At 37.3% G+C, this 18,853-nt stretch overlaps 1 protein-coding gene across 3 annotated transcripts in view; it reads left to right on the top strand.

Moving 5' to 3' along the window:
- Window positions 1-18,853, top strand: part of GALNT13 (polypeptide N-acetylgalactosaminyltransferase 13) — a 962,305-nt gene that overhangs the window by 880,657 nt on the left and 62,795 nt on the right. For all 3 annotated transcript variants that reach the window (XM_044935208.2, XM_044935203.2, XM_045164100.1), the window contains one exon: window positions 17,077-17,216. In XM_044935208.2, coding sequence (XP_044791143.2) covers window positions 17,077-17,216 — 140 coding nt within the window. The remainder of the gene's footprint in view (window positions 1-17,076; window positions 17,217-18,853) is intronic.

Here is an 18,853-nt window from a genome sequence, read left to right as displayed (position 1 = left end):
TTCAGCTTTAGCATCATACCTTCCAAAGAAATCCCAGGGCTATTCTCCTTCAGAATGGACTGGTTGGATCTCCTTGCAGTCCAAGGGACTCTCAAGAGTCTTCTCCAACACCACAGTTCAAAAGCATCAATTCTTCGGCGCTCAGCTTTCTTCACAGTCCAACTCTCACATCCATACATGACCACAGGAAAAACCATAGTCTTGACTAGACGAAACTTTGTTGACAAAGTAATGTCTCTGCTTTTGAATATGCTATCTAGGTTGGTCATAACTTTCCTTCCAAGGAGTAAGCATCTTTTAATTTCATGGCTGCAGTCACCATCTGTAGTGATTTTGGAGCCCAGAAAAATAAAGCCTGACACTGTTTCCACTGTTTCCCCATCTATTTCCCAAGAAGTGATGGGACCAGATGCCATGATCTTTGTTTTCTGAATGTTGAGCTTTAAACCAACTTTTTCACTCTCCTCTTTCACTTTCATCAAGAGGCTTTTTAGTTCCTCTTCACTTTCTGCCATAAGGGTGGTGTCATCTGCATATCTGAGGTTACTGATATTTCTCCCAGCAATCCTGATTCCAGCTTGGGCTTCTTCCAGTCCAGCATTTCTCATGATGTACCCTGCATATAAGTTGAATAAGCAGGGTGACAATATACAGCCTTGACTTACTCCTTTTCCTATTTGGAACCAGTCTGTTTTTCCATGTCCAGTTCTAACTGTTGCTTCCTGACCTGCATACAGGTTTCTCAAGAGGCAGGTCAGGTGGTCTGGTATGCCAATGTCTTTCAGAATTTTCCACAGTTGATTGTGATCCACACAGTCAAAGGCTTTGGCATAGTCAATAAAGCAGAAATAGATGTTTTTCTGGAACTCTCTTGCTTTTTCCATGATCCAGAGGATGTTGGCAATTTGATCTCTGGTTCCACTGCCTTTTCTAAAACCAGCTTGAACATCAGGAAGTTCATGGTTCACATATTGCTGAAGCCTGGCTTGGAAAATATTGAGCATTACTTTACTAGTGTGTGAGATGAGTGCAACTGTGCGGTAGTTTGAGCATTCTTTGGCATTGCCTTTCTTTGGGATTGGAATGACAACTGACCTTTTCCAGTCCTGTGGCCACTGCTGAGTTTTCCAATTTGCTGGCATATTGAGTGCAGCACTTTCACAGCATCATCTTTGAGGATTTGGAATAGCTCAATTGGAATTCTATCACCTCCACTAGCTTAGTTTGTAGTGATGCTTTCTAAGGCCCACTTGACTTCACATTCCAGGATGTCTGGCTCTAGGTCAGTGATCACACCATCGTGATTATCTGGGTCATGAAGATCTGTTTTGTACAGTTCTTCTGTGTATTCTTGCCGTCTCTTCTTAATATCTTCTGCTTCTGTTAGGTCCATACCATTTCTGTCCTTTATTGAGCCCATCTTTGCATGAAATGTTCCTTTGGTATCTCTGATTTTCTTGAAGAGATCTCTAGTCTTTCCCATTCTGCTGTTTTCTTCTATTTCTTTGCATTGATCGCTGAAGAAGGCTTTCTTATCTCTTCTTGCTATCCTTTGGAACTCTGCATTCAGATGTTTATATCTTTCCTTTTCTCCTTTGCTTTTCGCTTCTCTTCTTTTCACAGCTGTTTGTAAGGCCTCCCCAGACAGCCATTTTGCTTTTTTGCATTTCTTTTCCATGGGGATGGTCTTGATCCCTGTCTCCTGTACAATGTCACGAACCTCATTCCACAGTTCATCAGGTACTCTACCTATCAGATCTAGGCCCTTAAATCTATTTCTCACTCCCACTGTATAATCATAAGGAATTTGATTTAGGTCATACCTGAATAGTCTAGTGGTTTTCCCTACTTTCTTCAATTTAAGTCTGAATTTGGCAATAAGGAGTTCATGGTCTGAGCCACAGTCAGCTCCTGGTCTTGTTTTTGCTGACTGTATAGAGCTTCTCCATCTTTGGCTGCAAAGAATATAATCAATCTGATCTCGGTGTTGACCATCTGGTGATGTCCATGTATACAGTCTTCTCTTGTGTTGTTGGAAGAGGGTGTTTGTTATGACCAGTGTGTTCTCTTGGGAAAACTCTGTTAGCCTTTGCCCTGCTTCATTCTGTATTCCAAGGCCAAATTTGCCTGTTACTCCAAGTGTTTCTTGACTTCCTACTTTTGCATTCTAGTCCCCTATAATGAAAAGAACATGTTTTTTTGGTGTTAGTTCTAAAAGGTCTTGTAGGTCTTCATAGAACTGTTCAACTTCAGCTTCCTCAGCATTACTGGTTGGGGCATAGACTTGGATTACTGTGATATTGAATGATTCGCCTTGGAAGCAAACAAAGATCATTCAATCTCTGTTTGAGATTGCATCTAAGTACTGCATTTCGGACTCTCTTGTTGACCATGATGGCTCCTCCATTTCTTCTGAAGGATTCCTGCCCACAGTAGTAGATATAATGGTCATCTGAGTTAAATTCACCCATTCCAGTCCATTTTAGTTCGCTGATTCCTAGAATGTCGACATTCACTCTTGCCATCTCTTGTTTGACCACTTCTAATTTGCCTTGATTCATGGACCTGACATTCCAGGTTCCTATGCAGTATTGCTCTTTACAGCATCGGACCTTGCTTCTATCACCAGTCACATCCACAGCTGGGTATTCTTTTTGCTTTGGCTCCATCCCTTCATTCTTTCTGGAGTTATTTCTCCACTGATCTCCAGTAGCATATTGGGCACCTACTAAGCTGGGAAGTTTGTCTTTCAGTATCCTATTATTTTGCCTTTTCATACTGTTCATGTGGTTCTCAAGGCAAGAATACTGAAGGGGTTTGCCATTCCCTTCTCCAGTGGACCACATTTTGTCAGATCTCTCCACCATGAGGGCCATAGTTAAGTTGTTGATTTCCCACACCATTCATCTAATATACAATAGAAGTGCACAGGCTCAGACAATAACTAGCCTGGTCTTCTATGTGGGGGTGATGTACCACTTGAGGTCAGATCCACAGTAAAACAACCGCAAACATAATAGGTAACACTTGTGAAACACTATGTATCATGAACTATTTAAGTGTTTTACATGTTAGCTCATTTAATAATCACATTAACACTCTGAGGAAGATGGGCATAATGCCCATCAAATAAAGGAAAAAACTAGGCCTAAGAGGTTACATATATAGGTCAATATCACATATCTAGTATACTGCAGAGCAGAATTCAAACCCAGGAAGTGAGAATTAGTCTCTAAGTAAATCATTGTGCTCTTAATCTCCTTTAATCATATTTCTATATAGTTAGAATTATATTCCTTTGCTGAATAAATATTTAAAAGGTATAGAAGTCATATATATATATACACATACAAATATATACCCACCCTTATGGCTGAAAGTGAAGAGGAACTAAAAAGCCTCTTGATGAAAGTGAAAGAGGAGAGAGAGAGAGAGAGTTGCCTTAAAGCTCAACATTCAGAAAACGAAGATCATGGCATCTGGTCCCATCACTTCATGGCAAATACATGGGGAAACAGTGGAAACAGTGTCAGGCTTTATTTTTGGGGGCTCCAAAATCACTACAGATGGTGACTGCAGCCATGAAATTAAAGATGCTTACTCCTTGGAAGGAAAGTTATGACCAACCTAGATAGCATATTCAAAAGTAGAGACATGACTTTGCCAACAAAGGTTCGTCTAGTCAAGACTATGGTTTTTCCTGTGGTCATGTATGGATGTGAGAGTTGGACTGTGAAGAAAGCTGAGCGCCGAAGAATTGATGCTTTTGAACTGTGGTGTTGGAGAAGACTCTTGAGAGTCCCTTGGACTGCAAGGAGATCCAACCAGTCCATTCTGAAGGAGAATAGCCCTGGGATTTCTTTGGAAGGTATGATGCTAAAGCTGAAACTCCAGTACTTTGGGCACCTCATGCGAATTGACTCATTGGAAAAGACTGTGATGCTGGGAGGGATTGGGGGCAGGAGGAGAAGGGGACGACAGAGGATGAGATGGCTGGATGGCATCACTGACTCGATGGATGTGAGTCTGAGTGAACTCCGGGAGTTGGTGATGGACAGGGAGGCCTGCCGTGCTGTGATTCATGGGTCGCGAAGAGTCGGACATGACTGAGTGACTGAACTGACTGACTGACTGACATATATATACATATATATACACATAGTAGGGTTATGTTTTGTTAGGCTAAATAATCAAGAATTGACTCTGAATACTTAATATTTGTTTGAAATGTGCTTAACAATGTAATCTCAGTTATTGCTTTAGTTTATAAAATGTACTAAGCAATTCACACTAGTCTTCCTGAGCCATGTTAGTAAAATTTTGCTTTTTTTCCCTCAATAACTCACAATCCAAAAACATAATTACATTTCCAGTTGGCTTTGCAGACAAGGCTGACAAAATACAGACTAGGAAAATGCACCTAAATATTTAAAATTGTTAATGATATTCTTTGTTAATGAAACATTCTGGAGCCAAATATTACATACAATTATTTCTTTTTCTGTCTCTTTCTGTCTCAATTCTTTTAGTAAGTATTATGTAGTAATTTTTAAAAACTTTTATTTATTTATTTTTGGCTGTGCTAGGTCTTTGGTGCTCACAGGCTTTTTTCTAGTTGCAGTGAGCAGGGGCTACTGTTCCTAGTGGTGCATGGGCTTCTCATTGCAGTGGCTTTGGAGGCTTCTCTTGCTGCAGAGCGCAGGCTCTAGGGCACACAGGCTTCAGGAGTTGTGGTACACAGGCTCAGTAGTTGCAGCTGTGGGAGATAAAGCTCACCAGCCCAAACTCAAGGAATGGACTTGGAGACATGAGGTGCACCAAGAAGCAAGGCTTTAATGACAGTTTTGCAAAATTGGGTGTCTGGTGGGAAGGCACACCAGAGTTGTTTCAATGGGGTTCTTAGCCTATCGGCATGCAAGTCCCTCCCAGTTCCTCACTGGCTGAGTACTATGAGGTTAACAATCTTTCAGAGGAAGTCACCTGGATTTATTACTCTCCCTTTGTCTGGATTTTCCGGCACAAGTATCTTAAGAGCTGTAACATCAGCAGGCCATCACTCTAGGCTAGTTGTCCTTGAAAATGGACAGCTTTAAGTTTCTATTTCTTAAATACCTCTCGTGATCTAGAGCATAGGCTCAACAGTTGTGGTGCACGGGCTTAGCTGCTCCACGTCATGTGGGATCTTCCTGGACCAGAGATGGAACCTGTGTCTCCAGCATTGTCAGGCAGATTCTTTACCACTGAGCCATCAGGGAAGCCTCTGTAAAGCAGTAATTTTAAGTCATGAAAGTAAATAGAGATGTACCACTTACTATTTACTTCTTAAATAGAGAAGTACTTCTTTTTAAAATTTTTATTGGAGTATAGTTAATTCACAATGTTGTGTTAGTTTCAGGTGTATAGCAAAGTGAATCAGTTAAAGATATACATGTATCTACTCTGTTTTGTTTTGTTTTTTTTAGGTTATTTTCCCAATAGGCCATTAAAAAGTCAATGGCACCCCACTCCAGTACTCCTGCCTGGAAAATCCCATGGACGGAGGAGCCTGGAAGGCTGCAGTCCATGGGGTTGCTGAGGGTCGGACCCAACTGAGCGACTTCACTTTCACTTTTCACTTTCATGCATTGGAGAGGGAAATGGCAACCCACTCCAGTGTTATTGCCTGGAGAGTCCCAGGGACGGTGGAGCCTGGTGGGCTGCCGTCTGTGGGGTCGCACAGAGTCGGACACGACTGAAGTGACTTAGCAGCAGAGTTTCTAGTACTATAAAGCAGGTTCCTATTAGTTATCTGTTTTATATATAGTAGTGTGTATATGTCAATCTGAATCTCCCAATTTATCCCTCCACCCCTTACCCCCTGGTAACCATAAGTTTGTTTCTATATCTATGACTCGACTTCTCTTCTATAAATAAGTTCATTTGTACCTTTGTCTTTTGCTGTTGGACTTAGGTCACTATGACAACCTCTAGGTCCATCCATGTTGCTGCAAATGACAATATTTTGTTCTTTTTGCTGAGTAATATTCCATTGTACATATGTACCACATCTTCTTTATCCATTCCTCTGTTAATGGACATTTAGGTTGCTTTCATGTCCTGGCTATTGTAAATAGTGCTCAATGAGCATTAGGATGCCTGTATCTTTTCAAATCATGGTTTTCTCTGGTAATATGCCCAGAAGTGGGATTGCTGGGTCATGTGGGGCTTCTATTTTTAGTTTAAGGAAACTCCATACTGTTCTCCATAATGTCTGAATCAATTTACATTCCCACCAGCAGTGTAGGAGAGTTCCCACAATATACTTCCTACACAGGAGACAGTGAGAGAGAATGATAGGGAATGAACATGAGAGAAGAGACAGCATATGTCAGAGATCAGTATAATTGATATTTAAAGATTGACTATTGGCACTAGGTACTGTTCTAGGAACTGAACATAAATACACCCATCAACAAATACATGTATTGTACTGACTACCACTGTCTTGGTTTAATTACAAACTTGCAATGGAAACTTGCTAATGAAAAAAATTGAAAAGCATATAGTATTTCCCCCCATGAAAGTTTTTTCTAAGAGGATCAATCTATGTCCTGTGAATGACTAGTATTTTTGTTTATAGGGAAATACAATATAGTCATATTTCTCAAAATGTTCTCCACAGAGTATTCTTATCACAAAATCTGGGGGAAAGGACAGTTAAATTTGGGAAATATCATTTTAGATTTCCAAAATGCACTGTAACACAGTAAAGGTTATGAGAAGTCTTGTAGTAGATACTTGTTTGACTTTTAACTCATTGTTTCTATTAAAACATGACAAGCTAACAAATGTTTAATATGTGCTACGTCACTTCAGTCGTGTCCAACTCTGTGCGACCCTATGCACTGTAGCCCTCCAGGCTCCTCTGTCCATGGGATTCTCCAGGCAAGAATACTGGATCAGATCAGTCGCTCAGTTGTGTCCGACTCTTTGCGACCCCATGAATCGCAGCACGCCAGGCCTTTCTCCTCCAAATGTTTAATATACTTCATCTAATTTAAGCTCTCATCATTTAAAGATCATTTTCTTACATGCCACTAAGATAAAGTCTCCACTTTATAATGTATCACTTCCTTTTCACTTAAAATTATTTTGTCCCTATTACAGGAATTCTTTCAGACATAAACTGTTCAGATAGCTTTTTGATCATGTCATTCTTGTACTACACAAAATTTGTTTTAAATAAGCAAAATTGGTCAAGCAAGTTTCTCACATTTGGAATCTGACTCTTTAGAATCACTTTCCAATGCTTGCCATCCACTATCATTCTCAGTACCATGAAGATGACTGATAATGTGAGTTTCTTAAAACATTATTATTCCTGGGATTTTCCTTGAAGTCCCTAAAATCATTCACTAAATTTTCATCTTAGTACTTTCTTGATCTTACCAGAAGTATTAAAGTTTTTAGACAATAATCAGGATGTATTTAAATGCTTATTGATTTAAAATTTACATTAATTACTAAACCTGTAATTGGCTACAATGAGAAAAACAAGTTTGTACATGTTCAAGTAGTGTCAGCTGCACTGACGCTGATACAGTGGCTTCTCCCCTCAAGCAATTGTAAGATCCCATTTACTATATATATATATATATATAAAAACTCACTACTTCAGAGAAGGTAATAATAATAGTATTATATGTGTCATGAAACTGAAGAAATAATTATATCCAGCATCCTGCAGAATGAGGGACTGATAGTATAAAATTTGGGTAGCATTTTATGGAAATATTTTAGTTGATCATTAAATTGCACACTGAAACCTTCTGGCTTGTACTTAATTCTCAAGTCAATAAAATAACTCTCAATTATGTCATTACGGATCATTTATTTCTATGAATTCAAGTTCATCCTGCATCTTGGATCATGTTGATCTGTTAGGACTGGAAAAGTTTGCCAAGTGGAATCTATCCTTCAAGGAATGATAATTACCATGTTGTGTTCCACCATCCACGGAAAGATATCTCTATACAGGTTTCAAAATTTCTCCAGTTTTCTTCTTCTTTTTTTTTTTTTAATCTAGTAGAATGGGCAAGGGCTTGGACTATGATATTAGATGGATGTGAATGCCTTCTAATCCTCTCCTGATATTTTCTAAGCAAGCTTGAGCATATTTAATCTTTTAAAGCTCCAATTCTTTCATCCTTAAACAAACAAACAAAAACAATAATAGATAGGGGTATGACAGAGATTTAATGAGAAAATGTATATGAGTGTCTATAGTCGAGTTTGGGCTTCCCTGGTGGCTCAGCAGTAGAGAATCTGCCCTGCAATGCAGGAGCTGCAGGATACATGGGTTCGATCCATGGGTTGGGAAGATCCCCTGGAAGAGGGCATGGCAACCCATTCCAGTATTCTTGCCTGAAGAATCCACAGATAGAGGAGCCTGACAGGCTGCAATCCATAAGAGTCACAAAGAGTCAGACATGACTTAGCACACACACATGCATAGTATAATTTTAAAAGAAAAACATGAAGTGAATATATTTAAGCATGAAATAAAATACACCTGGACATATATATATATATATATATATATATATATATATATATATATATCTTGGTATCTCTAAGCATAATATGAAGGGTAGAAAATATAAAGGAAAAGATTTTTACTATGTGTCTCTAAATTTGAAGTTAGTCTCTTATAGGCAGCATATATAGATCTTTTTTTGTTTTTGTTTTTAGTCCTCTGCTACAGTCTTTTCATTGGAATATTTAGTCCATTTAACATTTAAAGTAATTACTGATAGGTATGTACATACTGACATTTTGTTCATTGATTTCTGGTAGTTGTTTTTGTAGTTCTTTTTGCTTCCTTTCTTTTGTGATTTGATGACTATGTCTAGTGTAATGTTTGAATTCCTTTGTTTTGGGTGTGCATGTATTCTAGGTTTTTGGTTTGTGGCTAGTATGAAGTTCATATATAATAGGCTATATATATATAAATATTTTAAGTTAATGATCTCTTAAGTTTTAATGCATTTTAACAATGCTATATTTTTACTCCCCCTTCCTGTTTAATGTTAGTAACATATTTTACACTTTTTTGTTTTAAATATCCCTTACTTATTGTATACATAGGTGTTTTACTACGTTTATCTTTACTACTTTAACCTTCCTACTACATTTAGACGGAGAAGGCAATGGCACCCCACTCCAATACGCTTGCCTGGAAAATCCCATGGACGGAGGAGCCTGGTAGGCTGCAGTCCATGGGGTCGTGAAGAGTCAGACACAACTGAGCGACTTCACTTTCACTTTTCACTTTCATGCATTGGAGAAGGAAATGGCAACCCACTCCAGGGTTCTTGCCTGGAGAATCCCAGGGAAGGGGGAGCCTGGTGGGCTGCCGTCTCTGGGGTCGCACAGAGTCGGACACGACTGAAGTGACTTACCTTACCTTACCTTACTACATTTAGAAGTGGTTGATTTACTCTGTGGTTGCCTTCACCAATGAGATTTTTCCTTTTGTAATTTTTATGTTTCTAGTTCTGGTCTTTTCTGCTTATAGAAGTCTCTTCACCATTTCTTACAAAGCCATTATAATGGTGCTGAACTAGTTTAGCTTTTGCTTCTCTATAAAACTCTCTCTCTCTCCTTCAAGTCTGAATGGTAGCCTTTCTAAGTAGAATATTCTTTATTATAGTTGTTTTCCTTTCATCACTTTGGGTACAGCATGCCACACCCTTCTGCCCTGCAATGTTTCTGCCAAAGTCAGCTGATAGCCTTTATGGGAGTTTCCTTTAAAAATGTAAATACCTGTTTTTCTCTTGCTGTTAAGGTCTGCTCTTTTATTTTTTGCCATTTTAATTATAAATTGTTTTGGTGTGGATCTTTTTGAGTTCATCTTGTTTGGCACACTCTGTGCTTACTACATCTAGATGTGTGTTTCCCAGATTTTGGAAGTTTTCATCTATTATTTCTTCAGGTAAGTTCCCTTACCTTTTCTCCTCTTAGGACTCCTAGTATGCAAATATTAGTATACTTGCTGTTTTCACAAAAGTGTCACAAACCATCAGCGTATTTTCTTTTTTCTGTTCAGCTTCATTGATTTCTACTACTCTGTCCACTGATGTTTATCCTCTGTATCATCTGATCTACTGTTGATTCCTTCAAGTATATATTTTATTTCAGTGAGTGCAATCTCAGCTCATTTTGAATCTTTATATTTTCTCTTTATTAAAATTTGCACTATATTCAATCATTATTTTCCCAAGTTTGTTGAACATCTTTATGATTATTACCTTGGCATCTCTGTCAGGGAGGTTACTTATCTTCACTTTTCTATGATTTTGTCTCATTCCTTCATTTGGACCATATTCCTCTCTTGCCTCATCTTACTTAATTTTCTGTGTTTATTTCTAGATATTAAAGAGGTTATGTCTTAGTCTTTGAAATGTGGCCTCATTTAGGTGAATTCCCCTGGGGCCCAGAGCACACACTCCTCTGTTCACTAGAGCTTTGTGCTCTTTATGCTCTAGCATGTTTCCTTCTGTTTTGACAGCCAGTGGCTGTTTGCTTGCTCTTAGGCAGGGCTGGTTCCTGGCCATGTTAACTGCCAGGCCTTGCTTAGTGTGGTGGCTATTGGCCCACTAGTGGACAGGTTGTGGAAAGCTACAGAGCCCAGTGGGGTGCAGGGCTGGTTCCTGCCTGCTGGTGGGCAGTGCCAGGTGTTGAAGTGACTGGCTGATGCCCAAGGATGCCAGGCTTGGAGCTAGCCCAGTGATGGTCCAGGCCAGGTGCCAACATGGCTGACTGTGTGGCCTGAGGGGTCATGGGACTAGTGCTGGCCTGCTGGTTTGCATGGCCCAGTCCCCGCTCAGATATCTGCATGCCATGGGAAATCAGGGCTGGTGCTGGTCCACTGGTGGGCAGGTAAGTCCCTGGCACTTTAAGGGTGGAGGTAGGATTTCAAAATGTCACTTGCCAGCAATTGTAATACAGCAGTAAAATGAGCTCTCGAAAATAGCTGCCTCCAGTGGCTGTGTCCTCCTTCATCCCCAGAAAGCTCTCCAGGATTAGCAAATGGGTCTGACTCAAGCACCTTTCAAACTACTGCTTCTATGCTGATTCAGATTGTGTGAGATATTGCACAAACCCTTTAACAGAAAAGTCTGTTTCCTATAGACCTCCCACTTCCTGAACATAAGCCCTGCTGGTTTTCAAAGCCAGACATTCTAGGGGCTCATGTTCCTGGTGCAAGATCCCTGGGCTAGGTAGCTCAACATGAGGCTCAGACCCCTCACTCCTTGCAGAAAACTTCTATCATTGTGATATCCCTCCCATTTGTGGGTTACCAACCCTGAAAATCTGGGTCCTAACTATACTGTCTCCACCATTCCTACTAATCTTATTGTGGTTTCTTATTTTTAAATTTTTATTGTATATTGGAGCACAGCTGATTAACAATATTGTGCTTCAGGTGTACAGCAAAGTGATTAGGTATACATATACATGTATCTATTCTTTTTCAAATTATTTTCCTATCTAGGTTATTACAGGATATTGAGTAGAGAGTTCCCTGTGCTATACAGTAGGTCCTTGTTGCTTATCCATTTTAAGTATTAATATAACTGTGTGTACATGTTAACCCCAAACTCCCAACGTATTCCTCTTCCCCACTCAGTTAACTATATTTTTTTTCCTCTAAGTCTGTGAGTCATAGTATTTAGTTCCTTCTTTATGTCTTTAGTTGGAATAAATATTTTTTGCTAGTCTTCTGGTCCTTCCCATAGATAGTTGTTATGTAAATAGTTGTAATTTTGGCTTGTCTCTGGGAGATGAGTTTAGGGTCCTCTTACTCCACCATCTATGTCACCTTCTGACCTGCCCAGATTTTTGATGATAAAGATCAGATTGATATAAATAGAGAAGTTTTCTGATATTCACTTCTTCTATGCGATACTGTACTCAACAGAAGCTATGATCTTTGTACAATTCATTATATCATTTTTATTCCATTAAAATAAAACTGAAGTAATAATAGTAAATGATAAGTTCAACAGATAATCACTGTGTATTATTAGCTGGCATGGGTCATCAGCTGCTTAATATAGTTCTAACCATTGACTTCCTAATGAGCAGTTATGAGCCTGGGTAATTTCTGTGCATATTAAGAATGACTAAAAATTAAAATGGCAGGATAAGAGTAGTTTTAAATTAAAAAAAATTCCAACTAATCTGTTAAACTTCTTACACATATAGTACTTAGATACTCTAGAATGCAGTAACCCCTGGTTGGCCTAAAAATTATCTTTTTATTATACTTGAGAAGAAATGCAGATTCTTATTCAAATAACCCTTGATGACAATTTTTTAAGTAAGTAACAAAGATAATTTTCTCTTTAAGAGGAATTTTGAAAATATAAAAAATTTTTAGCTAAAACTATACTCATTTAATATGCAAGCATATTGTTAATATATAATTGTATATGGAAAACTGATTAGTTTCACAGTTTTAATTTTTATACTTAAGGATAAAATAGATTTTTAAAGGTTTTTTTCTTTCTCTTCTTTTAGTAGCAAAGGGAATGCACTGCTTTTATATTTCAGTTATTTTTGTTCCACACATTTACTCAGTTACAATGATAGTGTAAAAAATTATTTATATTTTATTTCCATTTCCCATATTTTATAGACATTTCAATACAGCAATCATATTTTGTCAATTAGGTATACCATTGATTTACTTAAAAATTCCCTTATTGACGGAAATTATTTCCTCTTTTTACCACTTTAAGCTATGCTACAATATGTATTTTTATGCACAAAACTCAAGAGCTTTAGTCTAAAAGCAGGTATTCTCTCATCAGGTACCTTGATTATAGGTAATCAAAACTGTTAGGCTTATTAGGTATTTACTTGGGAGGAACTTATTTGAGATTATGATGATCTTCTATTTAAAGAATTAAAACACAATTCTTCTACATATCTAGATTATCTAGATGAATACTACCATGAAATAGATTTTAACATGAATAAAAGGTTATTAAATAAAGTAACTGCCCATAAATGTTATAATTTACCTATTAATCAAACCTGCAAATTTAGAGTTAGAGTACTTTTTTATTCTAATTATTCTAATTCATCATGAAACTCTAAATGTCAGAGCTTCTCTAGCATTTGTTCAACTTCCATTGAAAGATTTACATTAAAAACCTGTAACTCCTGTAAGCTGCTTTTGGAAAAAAAAACCATAATGCATTAAGATTCCTTCTATTGCAAACTTCTTCCCTCACCCTATTTTTGTCATAGCATGTATCACCTTCTAATGTATTACTGTTTACTTACCTCTCCTTCCCCTACAAGGTAAATTCCATTGAGGAAGATACATTTTTTTGTTCACTGACATATCCCAAGTGCTTAGAAAACATGCTTTGTGTAAAGGCTGGAACACGATAAATATCTGCTGATTTAAATGTTGGCTTGGCTTATGCTATCTTTGTCTCTTTCCATTTGTTTATCTTATTCCTGTGTTTGCTTCACTATCTTAGAAGGCATTCTCTATATGGTAGCCTCAGAAGCTCCAGGCTTTAGTCATCTTTACAGCTAGCAATTCCAAAGGAAAGAGAATTTCTACTTTCTAATAGTCCTAGAAAGTTGTCTGAGTATACTTTTATTTATTTATACTTTTATCACATGCCCAGTCCTAAGCCAGTCATTATGATAGGTTGTAAGTAACAATGAGAAATGGGTTGCTTTGATTGTCTTGGGGGTTACTCAGAATTTGACCTGAGGAACAGCAGCATCCCCTGGGAGCTTGATAAGTATGTAGACTCTCAGGCCTCAGTATAGACCACCTGAATCAGAATGTGAATTTTAACAGGATTCACTAGTGATATGCCTTTATTTTGTGATGCTAGTTGGAGCTGGAAAGACAGGAAGGGGTATGAGGTCAGTAAGTCACACAAAGTGAAGGTGTGACGGTTGCCCAAAGAAAACTTGAATGCTGTTACCAGTATGCAAAATGGATGCCAGGCAGTCAAAAGCAGCAGGTATCCATTACAATATGCAATATGTATTCAGCAGGCCATCCTAAAAGAGATCAGTCCTGGGTGTTCGTTGGAAGGACTGATGCTGAAGCTGAAACTCCAATACTTGGGCCACATCATGAGAAGAGTTGACTCCCTGGAAAAGACTCTGATGCTGGGAGGGATTGGGGGCAGGAGGAGAAGGGGACAACAGAGGATGAGATGGCTGGATGGCATCACTGACTCGATGGACGTGAATCTGAGTGAACTCCGGGAGTTGGAGATGGACAAGGGAGGCCTGGCATGCTGCGATTCATGGGGTCGCAAAGAGTCAGACACGACTGAGTGACTGAACTGAACTGAATTATTATATACCACACACAAGATACCTTAGGAATCAAGAGATTAAATTATTTGTCCAAAGCTCTTCCTGGGGAGGCAAAGAGAATTAACCTGTATAGGATATCAAGTACTAACAAGTATGCTGGAGAATAAAGAATAATGGAAGGATAGAGCATTACCAAGATGATGGGAAGGGTGATCAGTTTAGAGAGGAAAGTCAGGGTGAGCATGAAGAAATAAATTTTGATTAGAGATTTGGAGAAAGAGAAAAAAAGCAAGAAAGGGTGGGGAAGCCAGTTTTGCTACAATGAAGTGAATACAGGTGATTAATTCAGAGATAACCAAGGGTCATTTCATAAAGAAACTCTGGCAATGATTATTGATATTGTCAATTATTTCTAGAACAATGGAAAATTGTTGGAAGCTTTGCAGCAAGCGAACACATGATTTTATATTTCAAATATACTGTCTAGAGAGCAGGCAATAGTAAATAAAGGATAAATGGAGAAATACAAGATGTCAGGGAGACTAGTTAGGAGGTGATGGCATGCTTAGGCATGCTTAGTCTTAGGCAAGAGATGAGAGAGAGTGAGACCAGGATGGTAATGGGGATGATAGAGGGGCTCGGAATCTATAGACAGTCCTTGACTCATGATGATTTGACTAAAGTTTTCAACTTTATTATGGTGTGAAAGCAATAAGTATTCAATAAAAACTGTACTTGTGAAACTTTAGAATTTGATATTTTTCCAGGCTAGCAACATACAGCATAATACTCTCTTTAGAAGATGGGCTACCCCAGCACCCAGTCAGCTATGTGATCAGGAGGGTGAAAACAACCGATACACTTAAAACGATTCTCTATACATTTGGTCACCCTGTTTTCCACTTTCAGTATAATATTCAATAAAGTATGTGAGATATTCAATTTTTATAAAATTGGATTAACATTAGATGATTTTTCCTAGTTGTAGGCTAATGCAAGTGTGCTGAGCACATTTGATGTAGGCTTGGCTCAGCTGCAACGTTTGGTAGGTTAGGTCTATTGAATGCATTTTTTTTTTAACTTAAGATGGGTTTCTCAGGATGTAACCCCTCTGTATGTAGAAAGACCCATATTGTGGATTGTTAATGAATTGAATATGTGTGTGAGATAAAAGAAATACTCCTATGTTTTTGCCTTGAGAAAATGGGTGGACACTATTGCTAGTTACTGGAGAATCTTAAAGATGGGTCATGTGGAAAATCAAGAGAACCTTTTTGTAATGTCAAATTTAAGATGCAGAACTGCTGAATTAAATCCTTTGAAGCCACATTGCCTTTTTTTCTGGGTCCAAAAGAATTTTAAAATTTTAAAAGCCACCTATTTGTGTACCACTAAACAAAAAGAATTTCTTTTAGTAATCTATTTTGTAAGTGTTATTGAACCTCTTTTGAAGGCTACATCCAGATTGGAGGTTCTGGATACAATTACTTTGAAAGGAAGTATTTGTCTACAAAGCCCAAATATCTTTTTATTTTCGTCCAAACACTAGCTAGAAAAATCAATATTTTATTGTAGAAGGAAATGGTTTGGCTGCTTAAGCATTTGGGGAAAAAACAAAAATCTGAAAAAAACCAAACGGGTGGTGAGGAGTGGGAAGGACTGGCAGGTGATAAGCCTCAAGAGTGCGGCCTCATTTGAAAATAGTAACCTAAATAATGGTATTAGTTACAGACATTTAGACTGTCTAAACAATTGTTCCTTTATTACACATGACTAATAGACTTTGCCGCTTGGTTGGGATAGCATATCAAGACCGGGCACTTTTTTCCTGCGCCAAAGTGTGGTTGCTTACTGCTCTTAAACACGTTAAACAGAGATCTTTTCAAAATCTAAGAATTAATTGTCATCTTATAACAGTTATTTAGCCACTTCAATTAAATGTTATTTTAATATTAGTAATGAGCAATTCATGTCACTAAAATTAGTGGTGTTATTTTTATTTCTCAACTAAAAATCATTCTATTATGATCCTCAATGGAAAATTCATTTTAAATTCATATATTCTACTATTAAATGAAGTACAGTTAAGCAATTTTAATAATACACATGTGAGTATATTTCATTTGCTTGTGGTTTCTTTATGCTTATTTATTTACTAACTTACTCAAGGATTTGAAGTGGTTTACACTAACTTATAAAACAGGGAAAACTTAGTAAAGAAAAAGTTAGGTCCTAAACCTAGATAAAATAAAAATTCAAGAAGGAAAACTTAGAACACAAATGTGTCATCCATTGTGAGGGTCATTTTATGTATATTTCTCATGAAATGCACAAGTAGTGAATTAATGACACTAAAGGAAAAATATGAGGAATAAAAATAGTGAAGCCACTGAAACTTTCATTAAAAAGAAACCACATTATCACACAGCTCAATTAAGCTTTCATTATGAGATGCTAAATTAATACCAACTTATACTTACTTGATTAATTATTCAATTTAAGAAGTACATGTACTTGGTGATAAATATTTACATTTTAAGTCATAACCAATGGAAAAACTTTTTAATGTACTAATTGGATGTTAGCAAAAAATCAGTATAGTAGCAGCTGCACATGCAATTCAATTTGATGAAATTTTAATTATAGAGAAAAAACTGATAGCAAAGCAGAGTGAAACAGTGCTAAAATGAAAATAGCATAAACAGATTTCAATGTTTCTCTGAAAAATTCCAGGTGTTGTCAAAGTGGATTACGGAGATGTGTCAGTCAGAAAAACACTAAGAGAAAATCTGAAGTGTAAGCCCTTTTCTTGGTACCTTGAAAACATCTATCCGGACTCCCAGATCCCAAGACGTTATTACTCACTTGGAGAGGTATGAATTATTTATTTTGGTTAAGTTATAAATATATTTTGCAAAAAGAGCAACTTCTAAGGAGATCAATATTTTTTATATTATGAATACAATGCTTTAAGGGTTTTTAAACAGACCTATTATAAAAGACTTCTCGTAAATTACAAGCACCATAAAGGTCTATATCACTGGGATTTATAAAAAATAAAAACACAGTTTAAGGTGGAATAAATAGTATTTTCTTGTTTCTTTATAAATAGCTCTTAAACTTTTTAATCATATGGAATTTAAAGTCTTTGAGGTTTACAGCAAATTTTGAGTTTTTCTTTATGTGGGCTATAAGTGTTAATATTTACTGTGGGATAAGAAACTGGAAACTTTATTAATTTACTAATATAAGTAACATATTTTTGGAAAAGTAAACTTTATAAAGCAAAATAAAATAGTATGAAGATTAGGTTAATCTACATTTTTTTATAAATTGCATTAAGAACTGGCCAAAAAGAGGTAGCTGGATTCTTGTATCTGCTTTGATATTCAGTCTATTATAATATAGCACACCAGGTAACCAATTGAAGATTCTCTATACATTCATGAGAAGTAAGGGTGAAAGATATTATCATAGTACTATTATCAAAATCATACTGACTTTGTACACACATGGAGAACCCCTGATCTGTTCCATACTTTTTCAAAATATTATCTTTTTTAATAAATATTTTCACTTCTTAGAAAGTTTTCACTCTCACTCATCCAGAATCTACTTTTTCTAATAACCATATACAACTCAGAGGACAAACCTGCCCTAACTTTATTGTATTCAGAAGAAAACAATGCATTTTTGTTTTTATTTTCTCCTCTGTGACTTTTTAAATTTTTATTGGAGTATAGCTCATGTATAATGTGTTAGTGTCAGATGTACTACAAAGTGATTCATTTATACATATACATATCTCTATTTCTTAGATTCTTTTCCCATATAGGCTACTACAGGGCATTGAGTAGAGTTCCCTGTGCTATATACAGCAGGTCCTTTTTAGTTATCTATTTTATATTGTGTATATATCAATCCCAATCTGCCAATTTATACTCCCCTTCCCACCACCCTGGTAACCACAAGTTTGTTTTTACATCAAATATACTTCTGTGTTGTAAATAAGTTCATTTGTACTTTATTTTTTGGATTCCACATAAAAGCACTATTTTTCTTTCTTGCTTCACTCAATACAACAATTTCTAGGTCCATTCATGTTGCTGCAAATGGAATTATTTCATTCTCCTTTATGGCTGAGTCATATTTCATTATACATATGTACCACATCTTCTTTATCCATTACTCTGTAGATGAACATTTAAGTTGCTTCCATGTCCTGGCTACTGTAAGGATTGCTTCGTTAAGCACTGGGGTGCATGTATCTTTTTATATCAAGAGTTTTCTCTAGATAACATGCCCAGGAGTACGATTGCTGCTGCTAAGTCACTTCAGTCGTGTCCGACTCTGTGCGACCCCATAGACAGCAGCCCACCAGGCCCTGCCGTCCCTGGGATTCTCCAGGCAAGAACACTGCAGTGGGTTGCCATTTCCTCCTCCAATGCAAAGTGAAAAGTTAAAGTGAACTCGCTCAGTCGTGTCCGACTCTCAGCGACCCCATGGACTG

Source organism: Bubalus bubalis, chromosome 2, assembly GCF_019923935.1.
Source record: "Bubalus bubalis isolate 160015118507 breed Murrah chromosome 2, NDDB_SH_1, whole genome shotgun sequence".
Lineage (NCBI taxonomy): Eukaryota > Metazoa > Chordata > Mammalia > Artiodactyla > Bovidae > Bubalus > Bubalus bubalis.
This window is presented reverse-complemented; position numbering and strand designations above follow the sequence as displayed.